The sequence below is a fragment of the Eutrema salsugineum genome, unplaced genomic scaffold (assembly GCF_000478725.1).
Source record: "Eutrema salsugineum unplaced genomic scaffold, Eutsalg1_0 scaffold_6, whole genome shotgun sequence".
NCBI lineage: Eukaryota > Viridiplantae > Streptophyta > Magnoliopsida > Brassicales > Brassicaceae > Eutrema > Eutrema salsugineum.
The window spans coordinates 1,551,349-1,566,443 of record NW_006256547.1 but is presented as its reverse complement, the minus strand read 5'-3'; the positions used below and the strand labels follow the sequence as shown (position 1 = coordinate 1,566,443).

Genomic DNA, 15,095 nt, shown 5'->3' with positions numbered 1-15,095 from the left:
TATATATAAAGGATATGTTCGAATTCACATAAACGGGAAGATACAAAAGAGAGCGAATATGAAACAAACAGAGTGAGAGTTGAGTTTCTTAAGCTTTGGGAGGTTCTTGGCAAGAATGTGCCTCTTTGACATGCTTCTCATATTCATCCTCTTCTTCTTCTTCTTCTTCTTCCTCCTCTTCCTCTTCTTCAACCTCGTCCTCCACGTCTTCTTCATCTTCATCAAAGCCCTTGACGGCACTAGAAGACGGAGCTGGAGTCCTTGCTTCTCCAACGATCTTCATAATGTCCTCTACGCTTTGAAGAGAGAAGCTCGGGTTGTCTCTCTTGTAGTACGCCGCTTGAGCAGAATCCGTAAGTTCCTTTGGCAAGTTCTTCAAGTACCACGGATGCTTCTTGATCTCTTTAAGTGTGATTCTCTGGATAAATTTATGACATCTCAATCAAAAGATTAATTGGAAAGTCGAAAACTCAAAGAAAAAAAAACGATTTTAACTCGGAGAAATGAGAAAGTACCTTAGCAGGATTAGTGACGAATATGCGAGAGAGAAGGTGTCTGCACTCCTGCGAAATGTGAACGTAGTCCGGAATCTTGTACTGAACGGCCATTATACGCTGCAGAACATTTTTTCACAACTCCATAAAAGTACTTAAGAGGTGAATTGTGGTGAAATGAAAAAACGTGAATTTGCCGAGTTAGATAATACTTGGATAGTCTTCCTGAAGTTTCTAGGATCGTCGGGGTCTTCAAATGGATAACCTCCAACCAACATCACGTAAAGAGTCACACCGCAAGACCAAACATCCGCATGCTACATAACACAACGACCAAACATAGTTTAGTTAGTTCCATTAGCAAGTGAAAGTTTAAGGATCAGACCATTGAAAAGAATGTTACCTTTCCATCATATTCTCTTCGGGAAAGAACTTCAGGTGCGATGTAAGCTGGAGTTCCGACAGTTGACTTAGGTCTAGAGTGAAGCAGAGACGACTACACATGGAGAAACAGATGACTTGTAAGATCCAATCCAAGTGATGATAGGAAGAAAATCTGAGACAAGAAGGAAGGGAATGAGACTAATGAATATGACCTTGGAGTAGCCAAAATCGCAGATTTTCAGTAGCGGCGCAGGACTCCCATCAAGCAGTGTGTTCTCAAGCTTCAGATCTCTATGACATATTTGCTGCGGAAAATAAGAAAAGAAAGATTATGCAAAACGATGGCAAATATATAACGTTTTAGCTTCATAAGATTTGGTTTTGCTTATATAACTAAGTACCAAGGAATGGCAGTAATCCACGCCGCAAATCAGCTGCTGGAAGAAGTACCTAGCCTGCGAACATAGAAGAAGAACGAAGAAACATAGATCAAGAAAATGTCGTCGGAAAAATTAAACCAAGACTCAAAGTTAGGATTTTTTGGGGAAGAAAGAAAATCAGACCTCAGCTTCACTGAATCTACCAGCATTACAGATTCGTTCAAAGAGCTCTCCTCCAGAAGCATACTCCATTACAATTGCAAGATGAGTTGGAGTCAGAACCACCTGAAAAAAAAAAACATTTTGACATTTATACTCTGTTTTCAAGTCCCTTAATCTCTCTGTTAAAGTACTAAAAGATTTTGCAAAACCAAATCAACAAGGAATTAAAAGAACCTCCTTGAAACGGATGATATTTGGATGCCTAAGTGATCTGTGATTGATAATCTCTCTAGCCACATTCTCGTCTATCTGCAATCCAACACAATACCATATCATAATCCTCAAAAATCATTCTTTCCACCAAAGTTTCGAAACCAATCAAAGGAATGTTAACGAAACTCAAAGAGAGAAAAGATCAAACCTTGCGACCTCTCTCGATGTATTTCATAGCAACGAGTTCTTTCGTCTCTTTGTGCCTAAGAAGACGAGCCACACCGAAATTCCCAGCTCCCAAATCCTTCACAACCTCATACTTGTCCATTTCTCTCAATCAAATTTTTATGTATGTACGAGCACGATCTCTCGTTAAGAATGTGTCACACTTGGATGAAGTTGGACTCGTTTCAAGAAAAATCGTCAAGCTTTATAATAAAGCGTCGTTCATGGGGATCTGAGATTGCCCCCACACACACACACACTCAGGTGTATGTATATGTGTATGTATCGATGATGGAGGAGTAAACGGAGGAGATGGGAATGAGACTAGGAGCACGTGATGAGCTTGCTCGAGTTCCGATGAACAGCTTCAATCCAACGGTCATTAATTTTTTCTATCTTAATTCGATCAAAAATTAACAACTAACTACAATCTGTACTCTTTCTTATTCCTTAATCCATCCTTACCTTACTCCTTAAACTATGCAAGTAAAATTTAAGGAAGATCATCGTTTAGGCTAATTTTGAATTTGATTTACTGTAACGTTTTACTTTCTACTTTTTTTTAATTGTTTTCTTTCGATTAATTGTAGTACAATGCGGCATGGTCGAGGTCGGTTAAATAGAGACAAACTCCATTGATCATTTCGATTAGTAGTAATAATAATAAATTAGTACAATATGCATGTGTGTATCAACCGACCATAACTAACAAGCTAAGTTACTAAATATAATTAACTAATTACATCTGGAGAATCCAAGCCGGCCATCACGTGACAGACTTATTGATTCACAACCATTCTTCATGTTCTAATAAATCTCATGGTTCAATAGTCAAACCTTAATTACATAAATTACATAAATTATATAGAAATATTTTCATATTTATTAACGTTTTGATGCAAAATTTATGACCCATAAGATGCATCTCATGTGAAGTTGTTTTCCGTTACCATGGGCCAAGCTTTTGCCAACCACGTGGTGTGGCTACATACTTTGTCATGCATAAAGTCAAGAGATTGGTCAATAATTACTTGTGGATAATATTGTTTTGTGTTCTCTTTAAAAACTCCTATCTTTGTATATGCTGCTTTTAAATTAGATATCATGTATGGAACACACAATGGGTCACCATCCAGTCCTTGTTCATCACTCTCAAAATTTCTTAGGGTTTTTTTGTTAATTTAATTTAAATTCTAGCATATAACAGTTATTATATTTCTTTTAAATTTTTGGATACTATGGTTTAACTCTTTTTCATCCATCCATGTATCACAATTAATTAATCTATCAATTTAAAAATGGAGAGTTTTATTTGTTGTAGTTGGTAGACGCATGACGCATCATTATCTAACTTTGAAATTCCAAATGCTTTCTACTTTTTGTTAACAGTATATAACTTTAAAATATCAACACGAACTAACAATCATGGACTGTACAGAGTCTACAGACTGAAAGTTTTCTACCAAATAATAATATGGTTCTCTTGATTATTTATACACGATCTACGAAATTTCGAATTTGCTGTCTACAATGTATGGGCTTTTGTAATTGCTTTTGTAAGGCCCATATATTTGTTAGGCCTGATATAGTAAAACAATTTTAGTCACGTGACTAGCATATTTGTGTTGTGATGGTAAACTGTGCATTTCAGTTCCCAAGTCACGTGGAGACAAAGCACTGCCGCACCAGTCCGCACGTGACTGGCTCTCTCTTTCACAAATTTTGTTCTTTACCAACTAGTATTATTACACGTCTGTTAATTACTACTATAGTGTTGCTTATTGTTATTCGCCGCCGACCGTTGTTCCGACTCCTAATCAATTCGTATATTTGAAAAACATTTGATTTATTACACTCCTGACTCTTGAGCATCTTCCGAGTGCACTTTTTGGTTTTATTGTGGATTAAATTACTAATTCATCGTTTATCTATCCACATATTTTTATCATTGAACCGAACCAAAATGTAAGCAAATCAATAACAGGTTCGAAACTCAATACCTAATGCTCACTCCATTAGTTGAAAAGGAAAAAAACATTAACTACATTGTGTAAATAAACCCTAACCACATTACATAAGATACTCTATATATATGGAGTGATGGAGACCCTATGTCTTGCTCAATTCATCACTTACGATTTCTAGCATTACATATAAGAATACTAAAAAAAATCTGCTCAATATCATAGGGACTATACATATGGAGAACAAAACTTTCGCTGCCATCTTCTTGTTTCTCGTGCTTTTCTCATCTCGTAAGATTTTTTTGCTTCACTTATTTTTCCTTCTGCATGTAAATGTGTAACTGTAAATAAATGGAGCCGGTTTTGTTCAGAGGATCCATACATGTGTTTCAAAACCATTGCTAGTTAACTTTCTTTGCTAATTAACCTAGATGTTTTCAAAACTTATTGAAAATCTCTTATGTTTAGTACTGTTTGTATAAAACTATTGACTACATAAGTTGCATAAAATGATGTGAAGTGTTTGTTACGCGATCTGCCTCCATTCTTAGATGTTGGCATTTTAATTTGTATCAACTTTATGCTATATATAGAGAAGATTATAGGGATTGAGGGAAGGATGTGTCAATCGAAGAGCCATCACTTCAAGCACATGTGTTGGTCCGACCACAACTGTGCCATAATCTGCCGCAACGAGGGCTTTTCCGGTGGTCGCTGCCGTGGTTTCCATCGCCGTTGCTACTGTACTCGCCTTTGCTAAGCATTTTGTTTTCTTTTCCATCAATCCATTAAATGTACGTTTTTTCCTTCTTCTTTTCTTCCCATTTCGAATATCAATAATAAGAAATTAAAAATAAAGCTTCTGGTTTTATCAGTCAAGAAGAACAGGATATGATGTTAAGAAAATCTTGCGTTGATCTAGAATCCGAGACAACCATTTCTTTTTAATAGAAGTTTATGTTTTATTTGATTTAATGGAAGTGAAATTTGATTTACTAAAACTGTCATCGATCTATATAAATGAGTTTTTCTTTGATGCAGTAGTATATTTTTTGTAGGTATATACTCCATCCGTTCCTTTGATAAGATTTTTATTGACTAAAAGTTGATATACCGTTTAATACATAATAGATTTCCCGGCTAAAGATTCCTCTAATACAAAGCGATTCAACACCGTACCCATTCCCCAAAAAAACATTTGAAGCATACCCATTTCTCTGGAGAAAAAAGAAGTTGTAGAAACCACAAAACTGTAAAAACCGAACAAATATTTATATAGAAGGTCCCCAAATGCGCAGACTTTGATTGAATCAAGTTAAACTGTTTTGAAATTGACCAAGGTAAACATTTGAGAGAGAAAAAAATTGAAAAATTGAATTCTATGGAATGGAATGTTCATAACTGGAGAGTACTTAAGAAAAATGAGAAGTGAAGCATCAACACAAGAGCAACAATGTATCAATTACATTTTTCTATTTCCCCTTTTCTCACTATTGGTATTCGAACTTTGGTTCTTATCTCTATTTGTACTCAAAAGAAGCAAAAACATCAGGAGGGTGAAGAATGCAAAAAGAATACCCACATAAAAGGTATAATATCATATGTACATGAAGAATATCAAATGAACAAATCTGCAGTCAAGTCATTATCATCAGTTACCACCATTGAACAACATCCAACGTCTTGTCAAGTCCCCAAATCCGAATGGTTCGATCGTCGCTCGCTGAGGCCAACATATGCAGATCAGTAGGGCTCCAACTCACACAGTTCACAGCTTCTGAGTGTCCTTGCAATACGCGATAAGGTGTCTTCTGTTCTCTTACGTGCCATATGTATACCTGAAAAAACAGAGAGAGAGAGAGAGAGAGAGAGAGAGAGAGAGAGAGAGAGAGAGAGAGAAAGATCATTCATTTGCAGAGGAAAATGCTTATGAGACGGGAAGATTCCAAGAGAGATAGATAAGTTGTGTTCTTCTCAAACTTTCTTTCTTAAAAGGGATCCCTTTTTATGTGTTTCTGTAATGTAAAAGAATGAGAGATTTTTACCAGTTCATTCTCACTCCCACTGGCGATGAAAGATTCTGCATAGCCACCAAAGCAAGATCTGAGAGTAAACCTTTTTCTCCTGTGGCCATCGAATTCCAAAACCTTGTATGGTTGGCCTTGAATGTTCCAGATTTGGATCTCATAGGTATCGAGATCGATTAGAAGATGACTGTTGTCTTTGGAAAGCGAGAACGAGGCGATATCCCTCTTCCCTGGAATCAGTTTATTCTCAGCTCCGGTTTCTCTATCAAACAATGAGATCTCATTCCCCTCCTTTCCCACGCTTACAAGCCATTTGCCATCAGTCGTCATTGCTACATCAAAAAGATTGTTTGCCCGTTCGTCTTGCTCGTGCTGTAGCTCAGTTCCATCTAAATTCCACATATAGATGCGTCTGTCTGCCATTGCGCCAATTATACCCGAACCATCATGAACCCATCCACAAGAAAGAGAAGCAAGACCATTTCTTTCATACGAGCGAACGAATTCTCCTGAACCAACATCCCACCGCCTGATAACCTCATTTTCTCCGCATGTAATGACTTGTCGATCATCAGGACTCCACAAGACTACTACCACGGGTTTCTTGTGCCCCACAAGTTTATGCTTCTGCGAAAACTTCCCCTGTGCATCGATCTGAAAAAGAAAAATAAAAAAAAAACTCATCTAAGTGAAATTGCTAAACAGCTTGCATCATTTTGAGCTTGATTATCACAGAGAAAAATGAATTCATCTGTATACGGCTCTTGTGAGGCATCAAAAAGAGTACTTAAAGCAAGCCACAGTCAGTTTACATACCTCCCATATAATTGCTGAGTTATCACTGGAAGAAGAAGCCAAGAGTTTGCCATTATGTGAGAATTTCAAGAACAAGACGTCATGGGTATGTCCCTCCAATATCTGAGCCATTCACATAATATCATTAAAGGTATACATACAGCCACACAAAGACTAATAAAACGAGCCTGATAAGTAATCATTGAATCCAGAACAAGAAACAGGGAACATATTCAAAGACTCTGACTTGAACAACATTTTAGCAAAAGCAATGTTACTCTCGTAATGTTTTCAATTAACACTCAACAACAAGATCATCAAGAGATCAGTGCTTAGACCTGTTACCTGTACAGTCTCCGTTGGAATTTTACGTTGGTCACAACGATGACCAGAGCATACGGTCAAATCACTATCCGGAATATTGTGGAAATTACAGTGACGCCGCTGAAGATCAAGAATCATCTCTAAGAGATACTCCAACTTCTTTTCTGGGAAGAGAACTGCAGGAGGAAACAGTTTTTGAAGCTTCTGCACAACCTTGGAACTTGAATTCACACTTTCAGCATCTTCACCAGAAGGTATTATAAGTTTGATCGCGAGCTTCGGAATGCGATTCTCGTATACATCAAGAGGCACAATCTCTTCTCTTAAGGTTCTCAGAGCATCCCTAGCATTTCCCATATTCAGAAGCGCAAGGAATTTTTGCTCTAGTAGAAAGAATTTCACAGGCTTGTCATCACGCAGTTCAAATCCCTGCAATGCTTCAATGGATTTGTCCCATTCTCCTTTCTTTACTAGGTCCAGAAAGTTCGTAACAATAGGACTGTGCAGAAAAATGCCAGACCGTTTCTCCAAACTGGCCGCTATGTCACCAAACCCAAGTGAGGAAAGTGCATCAATGATTATCCTAATGAACTCAGACTTTTTTAGGAGACCTTTGGAGCCTATCGTCTCCATTGGATTATTATATGCAAGTTTCCTCTCACGTTTCAAAGGTTGTGTAGTATCCTGCAGAGACAGCAATATATACAATCGAATCTTGAGCTTTCCTGAATCAACCAAGCATACGATTGACAAAAAGAGACACCAACATTTCAATTCTTCTGGAAAGACAAAGGAATCCGAAAGCAATCAATCGTGATAGCGAAGTAGCGATGAGATGAACAATCAAACCTTCACATCTAATGATCAATCAAACAAAGATAACTAAAACACTTGATGCGTTTCGATCAAAAAACAAACTAGCCTCTGAGGCCATCACAAAATCAAGATATCTCAATGGCCAGTATCGAACTCTAACCTCTCAAATTTACGGAACATTATCGAAAGTAACAGAAATCGCAAGAAAGTTCAATGCGTGAAATCATCAAAAGAAGACGGAAAAACAGAACCAAATCGGAAGAAGAATCGGCTACGGTAACGAAAGACGAAGTTGCGAAATGCAATAAGAAGCAGAAAAGAGCGATTGATCTTACCGAAGAAGAATCAAAATCCAGCGAGAGACTGATCGGATTCGCGGTTGCGGAGTCGAGAGAGAAACGGAAACGCGAAGCTCAGAAAGAAAAGAAGAAACCCGTACTGTGCGAAAGAGCGATAAAAGAGAGAATGGCGTGCAACTGTGAAATAGAAGTGAATGCTTCTATTTAAAGAGGGAAACTAGCTACAAAGAGGAGGAAGATGAATTAAACGTCGATGAGATTTTACTCAATTTCTTCCTCTTTGTATTTCTTTTTCGCGCTGTGTTAAATAGAGTATTCTCAATAAAGCATCCCAATATGAAAACATGCATGATACAGTTGCTTAATTCGATTATCTTTTTTTTTTTGTCAACCGAGTGTCAATGTTATACCCTAAATAAAGCCCAATTACGGCCCAGTCGTTGTAAATTAGAGATTCTTCGTCTTCCTTCCCGAAATTAACCAAAAAAAAAGCTTGAAAATTTTGGAAGAATCTGAAGCAGAATCTAACAAGAAACTGGAATTTGAGAAGAGAAATTTCAGAAAAGAAGTGATTGAGATCAAACAAAATGGGAAGCGCACCAGCCCAGATTCCAACTAGCTTTGGCCATGAGCTTAGGGCTTGTCTTCGTTGCCGACTCGTCAAAACCTATGACCAGGTCTCTTTGATTATTTCACTGTTTCTATTAGGTTTTTTGTTCCTCTCTTCCTTTTGTAAGATTCTCGGTGTTTGATTTCTCCTTCTAAGCTCGCTTTTTGTTCAATAGTTCAGGGACGCTGGGTGTGAGAATTGTCCTTTCTTCAAGATGGAAGAGGATCACGAGCGTATTGTGGAGGTTACTACTCCTAATTTCAATGGGTATGTTTTCCTGAAATCGAAACCCTTAAATTTTTATGTTCCTCGGTTTCTTGGTTAGGCAAGTTTTTTTCTTTATGGGTTCATAAACTTTTAGGGTATCAAAAGATTTATTTTTCAGAAAGTTCTGAACTTTGAAGTGATTTTGCTTAGGATGAAATCGAAATCCTTTCTGAATGTATACATTGATGCTTATTGGTTTCTGAGCTTTAAACTTGCATTCTTATTGGAATGGTTGTTTAAAATGTAACATAATTAGTGGCAAATTATACCCAAAGCTTACTACTTTAAGAGTTGTTTTTAGAGATGAAGTGAGAGGCTTAGTGGGGTTTGTCACTTTTTGTTAGTTGATATTTTTATCTGTACTGATATAAATCGTTTGCAGCATAATCTCTGTGATGGATCCAAGTAGAAGCTGGGCGGCTAGGTGGTTAAGAATCGGTATGTTGGTCGCTCTTTCTAAATATCGACTTTCCTGTTTGAGCTCAGAAAATAGCATACCATCAATGTTTCTCATTATTATACTCTAATAGAATATAGATGGATTGATTACTGTTACATTCATCAGCACATCTCTTTTTTGCATTAAAGAGTGACCGTGAGATCTCCAATGAAAAGATGACGTACAAGAGTTATGTGATTTCCTGAGTCTTAGAAGAATATGGCTCAGAAGCCTAAATCTTATATATATCTTAACGTGGCTTTAGATTGTCTTATGTGACTTTTCAAGATTGTTAATGCTTATATGAGTAGTTGAGTGAATGATCTTGCTAAATTTTACAGGGAAGTTTGCTCCTGGTTGCTACACTCTTGCTGTCTCAGAGCCACTCCCAGAGGAAATGCAGGTAATACATATTCTCTTCATGGTTTGAAATTGAACTCTGCAAGCCTTACTTTTGTGCTTCGAGAATAGAAACATGGCTCCCAAAAGAAAAACAAAAAGACCCAATTTCAGGCAGTCTTTGTGTTTTCGCTTTCTCTAACTTTGTTTTCCTTTCTTTCGCATTCTGGGGATTTGCTGCAGCACTTATGCCAAGAAGAGCGTGTACAATACATGCCCCCGAAACGCATGTGAAGCAAATCCATCAAGACAAAGACCAAGTACTGTATTGCTCTTTCTTAGGTCCCTCTTTCTTATCTTAGTAGCTTCATGTAACATTATCAGGTGCTTATATGTATCTTCGATGTTGTGATTGGTCCATGTTGAAAATCTCCAAGAAGTCTTATTTCTTCCACTACCTTTGTTTTCATTCATATAAGGTCGTTAGAGCACCTCCATCACGGTGTTTAACCCATTTTGTGGCACGATTTCAGACAAAATGATTAAAAAAAATTTTAAAAATCCATTTTCCTTAATGAGTGCTCCTTATATAAGGAGCTGAAGAGACCATCTCTTAAGATTAAGACATGTGGCAAGCGTTTATTGGACGTTTAATGAAATTGATGAGCTGTGATGAAGGAACACTAATGGACAGCCAAAACAGATTAGTTTTTTAATTTTTCTCTCTTCAAAAAAAATTATTAAATTATTTTTATGAAACTTAACATAAATAACACTAGTGGAGATGCTCTTAGTCCATAATTGTAAACAAACTTCTAGAAATCGAGAACATCAAATTTATCTTTTTTTTTCTAACTTTCCTCTGAAGCAAAAATTATTATGAATAGCAATCCAACTCTTGTTAAAAAAAAAAAAAGGATCCAATTTTTAGTTTCGATTTTTAAATTCTACAAATTTTGTTCAGCAAATTTATTTCACTTTGTAGGATGTCAAAAAAAAAAAATTTATTTCACTTTGTAGATGTTGAAAAAAATTAGCTTAGAAAAAAAATTTTGAGGAGTTTTTATTAACGAAAAAGTAAAACTTCACCCTTCTCGAAAGAATAGCACATGTCGTTTAGATCCAAAAGCATATTCTTCGGTTAGAATAATTAATCGTAATCTTATATGTTCATACTGCATGCATGTTAGTCGATAATTGATTTTCAACAAAGTTTTTTATTTTCTGTTAAACAGTAGAACAAAAATAAACCAACAAGTCCACGATATTCGGATTTCGAAGGGGCAGGAATTTGCCTTTTTATTATTATGAAAATTCCCATTGGGTATAATATAGGGTATTAATTAATTCCACGTGGCGAGTCGGTCGCCCTTATAAACTCTCTTTGTTTAACATTTCGAGTCTCCGGCGGCTTTCACACTTACAAAAAAAACACAGAAGCAGCGTTTTCAGGTAAAATCTAATTCTCTCCGATCATCTCTTCCGTCTTTCGAGATCCGTTAGATCCATTGGAAATCGTGTATCGGATCACTCGTAATATTCATCTCATTCGCTGAATCTAACAGTCCCATCTCTTTTCCGCTAGTTTAAGACTTGATTAGTTGTGATCTCTTCTCACGATCGCTTGTAGACGACGAATCGATGTAGAGTCTCTGTTATTTTGTATCGTTTTCGTCCCTTTTCCGTAGGATAGATCTTTCTCTCTCTCTCGGCTCTCTCTTTTTTTGAAAATGACGATCATGATTTTAAGTTTATTGATTCTTTTATCGAAATGGGTATGATGTTCATAGCAGGTGAGACACGAAGGAGGTTGTGTGTTTAGATTTTTGGTGGATTCGAAGAAATGTCGAACATAGACATAGAAGGGATATTGAAGGAGCTACCTAATGATGGGAGGACTCCAAAGACGAAGATAGTTTGCACATTAGGTCCTGCGTCTCGGACTGTTCCTATGATCGAGAAGCTTTTAAGAGCGGGCATGAATGTGGCTCGATTCAATTTCTCTCATGGCAGCCATGAGTACCATCAGGAGACTCTTGACAATCTCCGCACCGCTATGCAGAATACAGGCATTCTCGCTGCTGTTATGCTTGATACTAAGGTTTGTCTTTCTCTTCTCCTGTGATTGATTTTGTTCTTGAGCTTTTCGTCTAGAGGCGTGTAAACATGATATGCGTTGATCTCGCTCATGAACTAAGATCATGAATTTGGCTGTGTTCAAGTATGATTCTTGACTTCAGCCTCTCAATCAATAAGTTTCAGTGTAGAGAAATAAAGTTATATTTAGGAAAATCAAACAAGAACAAGGTTGATGTTTAAAGTGTCTTTGGTTGCTGTTTGAGTTTCTTCTAGTCAAGTTTCCGAGCATAAACATTGGGCATTTAGTGTTCACATTTTGCTTGTTATTGTTGATGGACCCATAGATCTCAGAAACAGATCTTTATTGATGGCATTGGCTCAGAGTAGCAACCGTTAAATCATATGTGTTGTTTGGAAAAATCATTAGTCTGTGCTCACAACCTTTTCAATAAATAACCTGACTGTTACATCACAGGGGCCTGAGATTCGTACCGGTTTCTTGAAAGATGGTAACCCTATACAACTAAAGGAAGGTCAGGAGATCACTATTAGCACAGATTACGACATCAAGGGTGATGAAAAAACGATTTCCATGAGCTACAAAAAGCTTCCGGTGGATGTGAAGCCTGGACATACCATACTATGTGCAGATGGAAGCATAAGTCTAGCTGTTCTGTCATGTGATCCAAATTCTGGAACTGTACTATGTCGATGTGAAAATACAGCGATGCTGGGCGAAAGAAAAAATGTGAATCTCCCCGGTGTTGTTGTTGATCTTCCCACATTGACTGAGAAAGATGTCGAAGATATTCTTAAATGGGGTGTTCCAAACAAAATTGATATGATTGCTCTTTCGTTTGTTCGCAAAGGTTCAGATCTTGTTAATGTCCGGAAAGTACTTGGATCACATTCCAAGAGTATAATGTTGATGTCCAAGGTGACAACGCACACACGCCCCTTATCTCATTTGTGACTAAGTATGGCTGTTTGAAAGTATGAGATCTGATTTTTTTTGTGCGGTTTGAAATTTTGAAGGTTGAGAACCAGGAAGGTGTGCTGAATTTCGACGAGATCTTGCGTGAAACGGATGCATTCATGGTTGCTCGTGGTGATCTCGGGATGGAGATTCCGATAGAGAAGATCTTTTTGGCTCAAAAGATGATGATCTACAAGTGTAACCTTGCTGGTAAACCGGTGGTCACAGCCACTCAAATGCTCGAGTCTATGATCAAATCACCACGGCCAACACGAGCTGAAGCCACGGATGTAGCGAACGCGGTTCTCGATGGCACGGACTGCGTCATGCTCAGCGGTGAAAGCGCTGCAGGAGCCTACCCTGAGATAGCAGTGAAAACAATGGCTAAAATTTGCATCGAAGCAGAATCCTCTCTGGACTACAACACAATCTTCAAGGAGATGATCAGAGCCACTCCACTGCCAATGAGCACACTGGAGAGTCTTGCATCATCCGCTGTACGAACCGCAAACAAAGCCAAGGCGAAACTCATCATCGTGTTGACCCGAGGAGGTACCACAGCTAAACTGGTGGCCAAGTATAGACCAGCTGTTCCAATTCTCTCGGTCGTTGTTCCGGTTTTCACCAGCGATACCTTCAACTGGAGTTGCAGCGACGAGTCACCGGCGAGGCATAGTTTGATATACAGAGGTTTGATTCCGGTTTTGGGTGAAGGATCTGCAAAAGCGACTGATAGTGAATCTACAGAGGAAATTATTGAGTCTGCTTTGAAGTCAGCGACTGAGAAAGGACTGTGTAACCATGGTGATGCTGTGGTGGCGCTGCACCGTATCGGAGCTGCTTCGGTTATCAAGATCTGTGTGGTCAAGTGATTATTTCTCAAAGGGATCATCATCTTTTGAAGGTTTATGTTTCTTGATGAAATAAAAAACAGGAAACAGGTTCCTGAATTTGTCTTGGTACTTATGCGTTCTGACTTTTGCTCTTATTATAGTTTTAACTAAGAAAATAGCATTTTGGCTAATTTATGGCTGGGCTTTCTCGTCATTTTTGGTTAATTAAGATTCATGTCTACAACAATTGTCTATACATTTTTTTTCTTTGGAGAATATCTAAAAACAGAATGATGACTTTTGTGTTGAGTATTATAGTTTGTGTTTTCAAGGCAAAGGTGGAAAGATACGGGAATAAGGTGAAGTGACACCGTTTTGAATATAGAGTTTGGAATTTCCCGGATCGGGATTCCACAGGATCTCACTAACGTTTGGCGTTTCGACAAACGCAATCGTGAATTCACCCATCTTCTCCATCTTCCCACGCTTCCCAGCTCTGAGAACGAGCGCACTGTTTCGCACGTACGAGAATATTCCATTGGTGAGCTTCACGATATCGCCTGCCTCGAACGCGTCGCACTCTTCTCCCCATAGCTGTATGTGAACCGCCGCCGTTTCATCCGCCGCCAACGCGAGACAACTCTTTCCGCTCGCCGCCACCCCTGGTTTGGCTTTATCGAGGATGATGAAACGCGTGTATATGTTGTTCTGCGCCGCCGGAACTATGTCCTTGAGAAACACGTACATCCTTTTCGGAAACCGCTAGAAATCTCCTGAAACTAGAAATTGAAATATGGAGGATTCCAAACAGTGATTCAAATCAAAGGAAGAACATTTTGGGATAAACAGATGAGCTTTGGAGAAAACATCTAGCATTATATATGTTTTCTCGAAACCAGTTGGTGAAAACTCAAAAATTCATTCAGACATTTTATCGAACACGTGATCTGCACTATATATTTATCTTTATCTATTAACTCAAAAGCTAATGAATCCATCACGATTTCTCATAAGTTTACTTATAATCAGCAAATGAATTCGAGTCTGCATAATTTCATAATCACTTCTACCACAAATCATTGTTTGCAAACCAAAACTAGAGAAACATTTACCCGTTCAGAGCACAGAGTCAGAGACACTTCGAAGTCGACAACAGAAACGTAAAGAAACACCCACGAGGGAGGAGATAATAACGGTGACGAAGAGAATACAACGGTGACTGAGAAAACGCCGGCGACGATGAGAAAAACGTCGGAAACCAGCCAATGTATAAAACAGACATGGGCTGAATCGAAATTGTCGAATTTAGTTATTTTTAAAGCCGGTTTTGAGATGGTTCATATTTCTGGTCAAATAGACCGGTTTGATTCCAAATCAAGTTTAATTACAAAATTTACAATGCCTTCACCAGTGTACCGATTTATTGTTGACAATAGTATAAAGATTTTGCTAAATTGGCAAGCAATTGC

General features: G+C 38.0%; 6 protein-coding genes across 12 annotated transcripts; 3 read left to right on the top strand and 3 right to left on the bottom strand.

Moving 5' to 3' along the window:
* Positions 1 to 24: 24 nt before the first annotated feature.
* Positions 25 to 2,034, bottom strand: LOC18012320 (serine/threonine-protein kinase SRK2H). The gene is made up of 9 exons (XM_006394190.2): positions 1,842 to 2,034; positions 1,655 to 1,729; positions 1,442 to 1,543; positions 1,280 to 1,333; positions 1,091 to 1,183; positions 898 to 990; positions 707 to 811; positions 516 to 614; positions 25 to 418 (listed from the first exon to the last, which is right to left on the bottom strand). The coding sequence occupies exons 1-9, from the start codon at positions 1,959 to 1,961 to the stop codon at positions 89 to 91; spliced, it is 1,071 nt and encodes a 356-aa protein (XP_006394252.1). The 5' UTR covers positions 1,962 to 2,034; the 3' UTR covers positions 25 to 88.
* Positions 2,035 to 3,982: 1,948 nt separating this feature from the next.
* LOC18012407 (defensin-like protein 6) lies at positions 3,983 to 5,457 on the top strand. Of its 2 annotated transcripts, XM_024151690.1 has the most exons (3): positions 4,059 to 4,113; positions 4,416 to 4,616; positions 5,375 to 5,457. In XM_024151690.1, the coding sequence occupies exons 1-2, from the start codon at positions 4,059 to 4,061 to the stop codon at positions 4,580 to 4,582; spliced, it is 222 nt and encodes a 73-aa protein (XP_024007458.1). In that variant the 3' UTR covers positions 4,583 to 4,616; positions 5,375 to 5,457. The 2 variants fall into 2 exon arrangements, with proteins under 2 accessions (XP_006394251.1, XP_024007458.1); XM_006394189.2 differs by lacking the exon at positions 5,375 to 5,457 and having other exon boundaries at positions 3,983 to 4,113; positions 4,416 to 4,680.
* On the bottom strand, positions 5,398 to 8,190 carry LOC112083537 (WD repeat-containing protein 26 homolog). Its single transcript, XM_024151689.1, has 5 exons — positions 8,120 to 8,190; positions 6,990 to 7,652; positions 6,666 to 6,767; positions 5,868 to 6,503; positions 5,398 to 5,660 (listed from the first exon to the last, which is right to left on the bottom strand). The coding sequence occupies exons 2-5, from the start codon at positions 7,599 to 7,601 to the stop codon at positions 5,478 to 5,480; spliced, it is 1,533 nt and encodes a 510-aa protein (XP_024007457.1). The 5' UTR covers positions 7,602 to 7,652; positions 8,120 to 8,190; the 3' UTR covers positions 5,398 to 5,477.
* Positions 8,191 to 8,535: 345 nt separating this feature from the next.
* Positions 8,536 to 10,252, top strand: LOC18012406 (transcription elongation factor SPT4 homolog 2). 2 transcript variants are annotated; one of them, XM_006394188.2, is made up of 5 exons: positions 8,536 to 8,760; positions 8,869 to 8,960; positions 9,343 to 9,398; positions 9,741 to 9,802; positions 9,982 to 10,252. In XM_006394188.2, the coding sequence occupies exons 1-5, from the start codon at positions 8,671 to 8,673 to the stop codon at positions 10,030 to 10,032; spliced, it is 351 nt and encodes a 116-aa protein (XP_006394250.1). In that variant the 5' UTR covers positions 8,536 to 8,670; the 3' UTR covers positions 10,033 to 10,252. The 2 variants fall into 2 exon arrangements, with proteins under 2 accessions (XP_006394250.1, XP_024007367.1); XM_024151599.1 differs by having other exon boundaries at positions 8,559 to 8,760; positions 8,874 to 8,960.
* An 888-nt stretch (positions 10,253 to 11,140) lies between these two features.
* Positions 11,141 to 13,902, top strand: LOC18012388 (pyruvate kinase, cytosolic isozyme). Of its 4 annotated transcripts, none has more exons than XM_006394186.2 (4): positions 11,141 to 11,190; positions 11,529 to 11,839; positions 12,293 to 12,754; positions 12,853 to 13,902. In XM_006394186.2, the coding sequence occupies exons 2-4, from the start codon at positions 11,582 to 11,584 to the stop codon at positions 13,663 to 13,665; spliced, it is 1,533 nt and encodes a 510-aa protein (XP_006394248.1). In that variant the 5' UTR covers positions 11,141 to 11,190; positions 11,529 to 11,581; the 3' UTR covers positions 13,666 to 13,902. The 4 variants fall into 4 exon arrangements, with proteins under 4 accessions (XP_006394248.1, XP_006394249.1, XP_024006753.1 ...); XM_006394187.2 differs by having other exon boundaries at positions 11,144 to 11,190; positions 11,532 to 11,839; XM_024150985.1 differs by lacking the exon at positions 11,141 to 11,190 and adding an exon at positions 11,257 to 11,271.
* Positions 13,903 to 13,904: 2 nt separating this feature from the next.
* Positions 13,905 to 14,913, bottom strand: LOC18012216 (SOSS complex subunit B homolog). 2 transcript variants are annotated; one of them, XM_006394185.2, is made up of 2 exons: positions 14,739 to 14,913; positions 13,905 to 14,405 (listed from the first exon to the last, which is right to left on the bottom strand). In XM_006394185.2, the coding sequence occupies exon 2, from the start codon at positions 14,371 to 14,373 to the stop codon at positions 13,954 to 13,956; it is 420 nt and encodes a 139-aa protein (XP_006394247.1). In that variant the 5' UTR covers positions 14,374 to 14,405; positions 14,739 to 14,913; the 3' UTR covers positions 13,905 to 13,953. The 2 variants fall into 2 exon arrangements, with proteins under 2 accessions (XP_006394247.1, XP_024006754.1); XM_024150986.1 differs by having other exon boundaries at positions 13,905 to 14,399.
* Positions 14,914 to 15,095: the final 182 nt, after the last annotated feature.

Bases quoted from the DNA above. Each gene is read 5' to 3' on its own strand.
- LOC112083537 (XM_024151689.1), bottom strand. From the start codon at position 7,601: ATGGAGACGATAGGCTCCAAAGGTCTCCTAAAAAAGTCTGAGTTCATT. The intron at 6,768-6,989 runs GTAACAGGTCTA...TGAATGGCTCAG, and splicing joins TTCCAACGGAGACTGTACAG to ATATTGGAGGGACATACCCA. The intron at 6,504-6,665 runs GTATGTAAACTG...TTTCTTTTTCAG, and splicing joins ACTCAGCAATTATATGGGAG to ATCGATGCACAGGGGAAGTT.
- LOC18012388 (XM_006394186.2), top strand. From the start codon at position 11,582: ATGTCGAACATAGACATAGAAGGGATATTGAAGGAGCTACCTAATGAT. The intron at 11,840-12,292 runs GTTTGTCTTTCT...GTTACATCACAG, and splicing joins CTGTTATGCTTGATACTAAG to GGGCCTGAGATTCGTACCGG. The intron at 12,755-12,852 runs GTGACAACGCAC...GAAATTTTGAAG, and splicing joins GTATAATGTTGATGTCCAAG to GTTGAGAACCAGGAAGGTGT.
- LOC18012406 (XM_006394188.2), top strand. From the start codon at position 8,671: ATGGGAAGCGCACCAGCCCAGATTCCAACTAGCTTTGGCCATGAGCTT. The intron at 8,761-8,868 runs GTCTCTTTGATT...TTTGTTCAATAG, and splicing joins TCGTCAAAACCTATGACCAG to TTCAGGGACGCTGGGTGTGA. The intron at 8,961-9,342 runs GTATGTTTTCCT...AATCGTTTGCAG, and splicing joins ACTACTCCTAATTTCAATGG to CATAATCTCTGTGATGGATC.
- LOC18012320 (XM_006394190.2), bottom strand. From the start codon at position 1,961: ATGGACAAGTATGAGGTTGTGAAGGATTTGGGAGCTGGGAATTTCGGT. The intron at 1,184-1,279 runs GTACTTAGTTAT...TATTTTCCGCAG, and splicing joins TGGATTACTGCCATTCCTTG to CAAATATGTCATAGAGATCT. The intron at 419-515 runs GTACTTTCTCAT...AAATTTATCCAG, and splicing joins TCGTCACTAATCCTGCTAAG to AGAATCACACTTAAAGAGAT.
- LOC18012216 (XM_006394185.2), bottom strand. From the start codon at position 14,373: ATGTACGTGTTTCTCAAGGACATAGTTCCGGCGGCGCAGAACAACATA.
- LOC18012407 (XM_024151690.1), top strand. From the start codon at position 4,059: ATGGAGAACAAAACTTTCGCTGCCATCTTCTTGTTTCTCGTGCTTTTC. The intron at 4,114-4,415 runs GTAAGATTTTTT...TGCTATATATAG, and splicing joins TCTCGTGCTTTTCTCATCTC to AGAAGATTATAGGGATTGAG.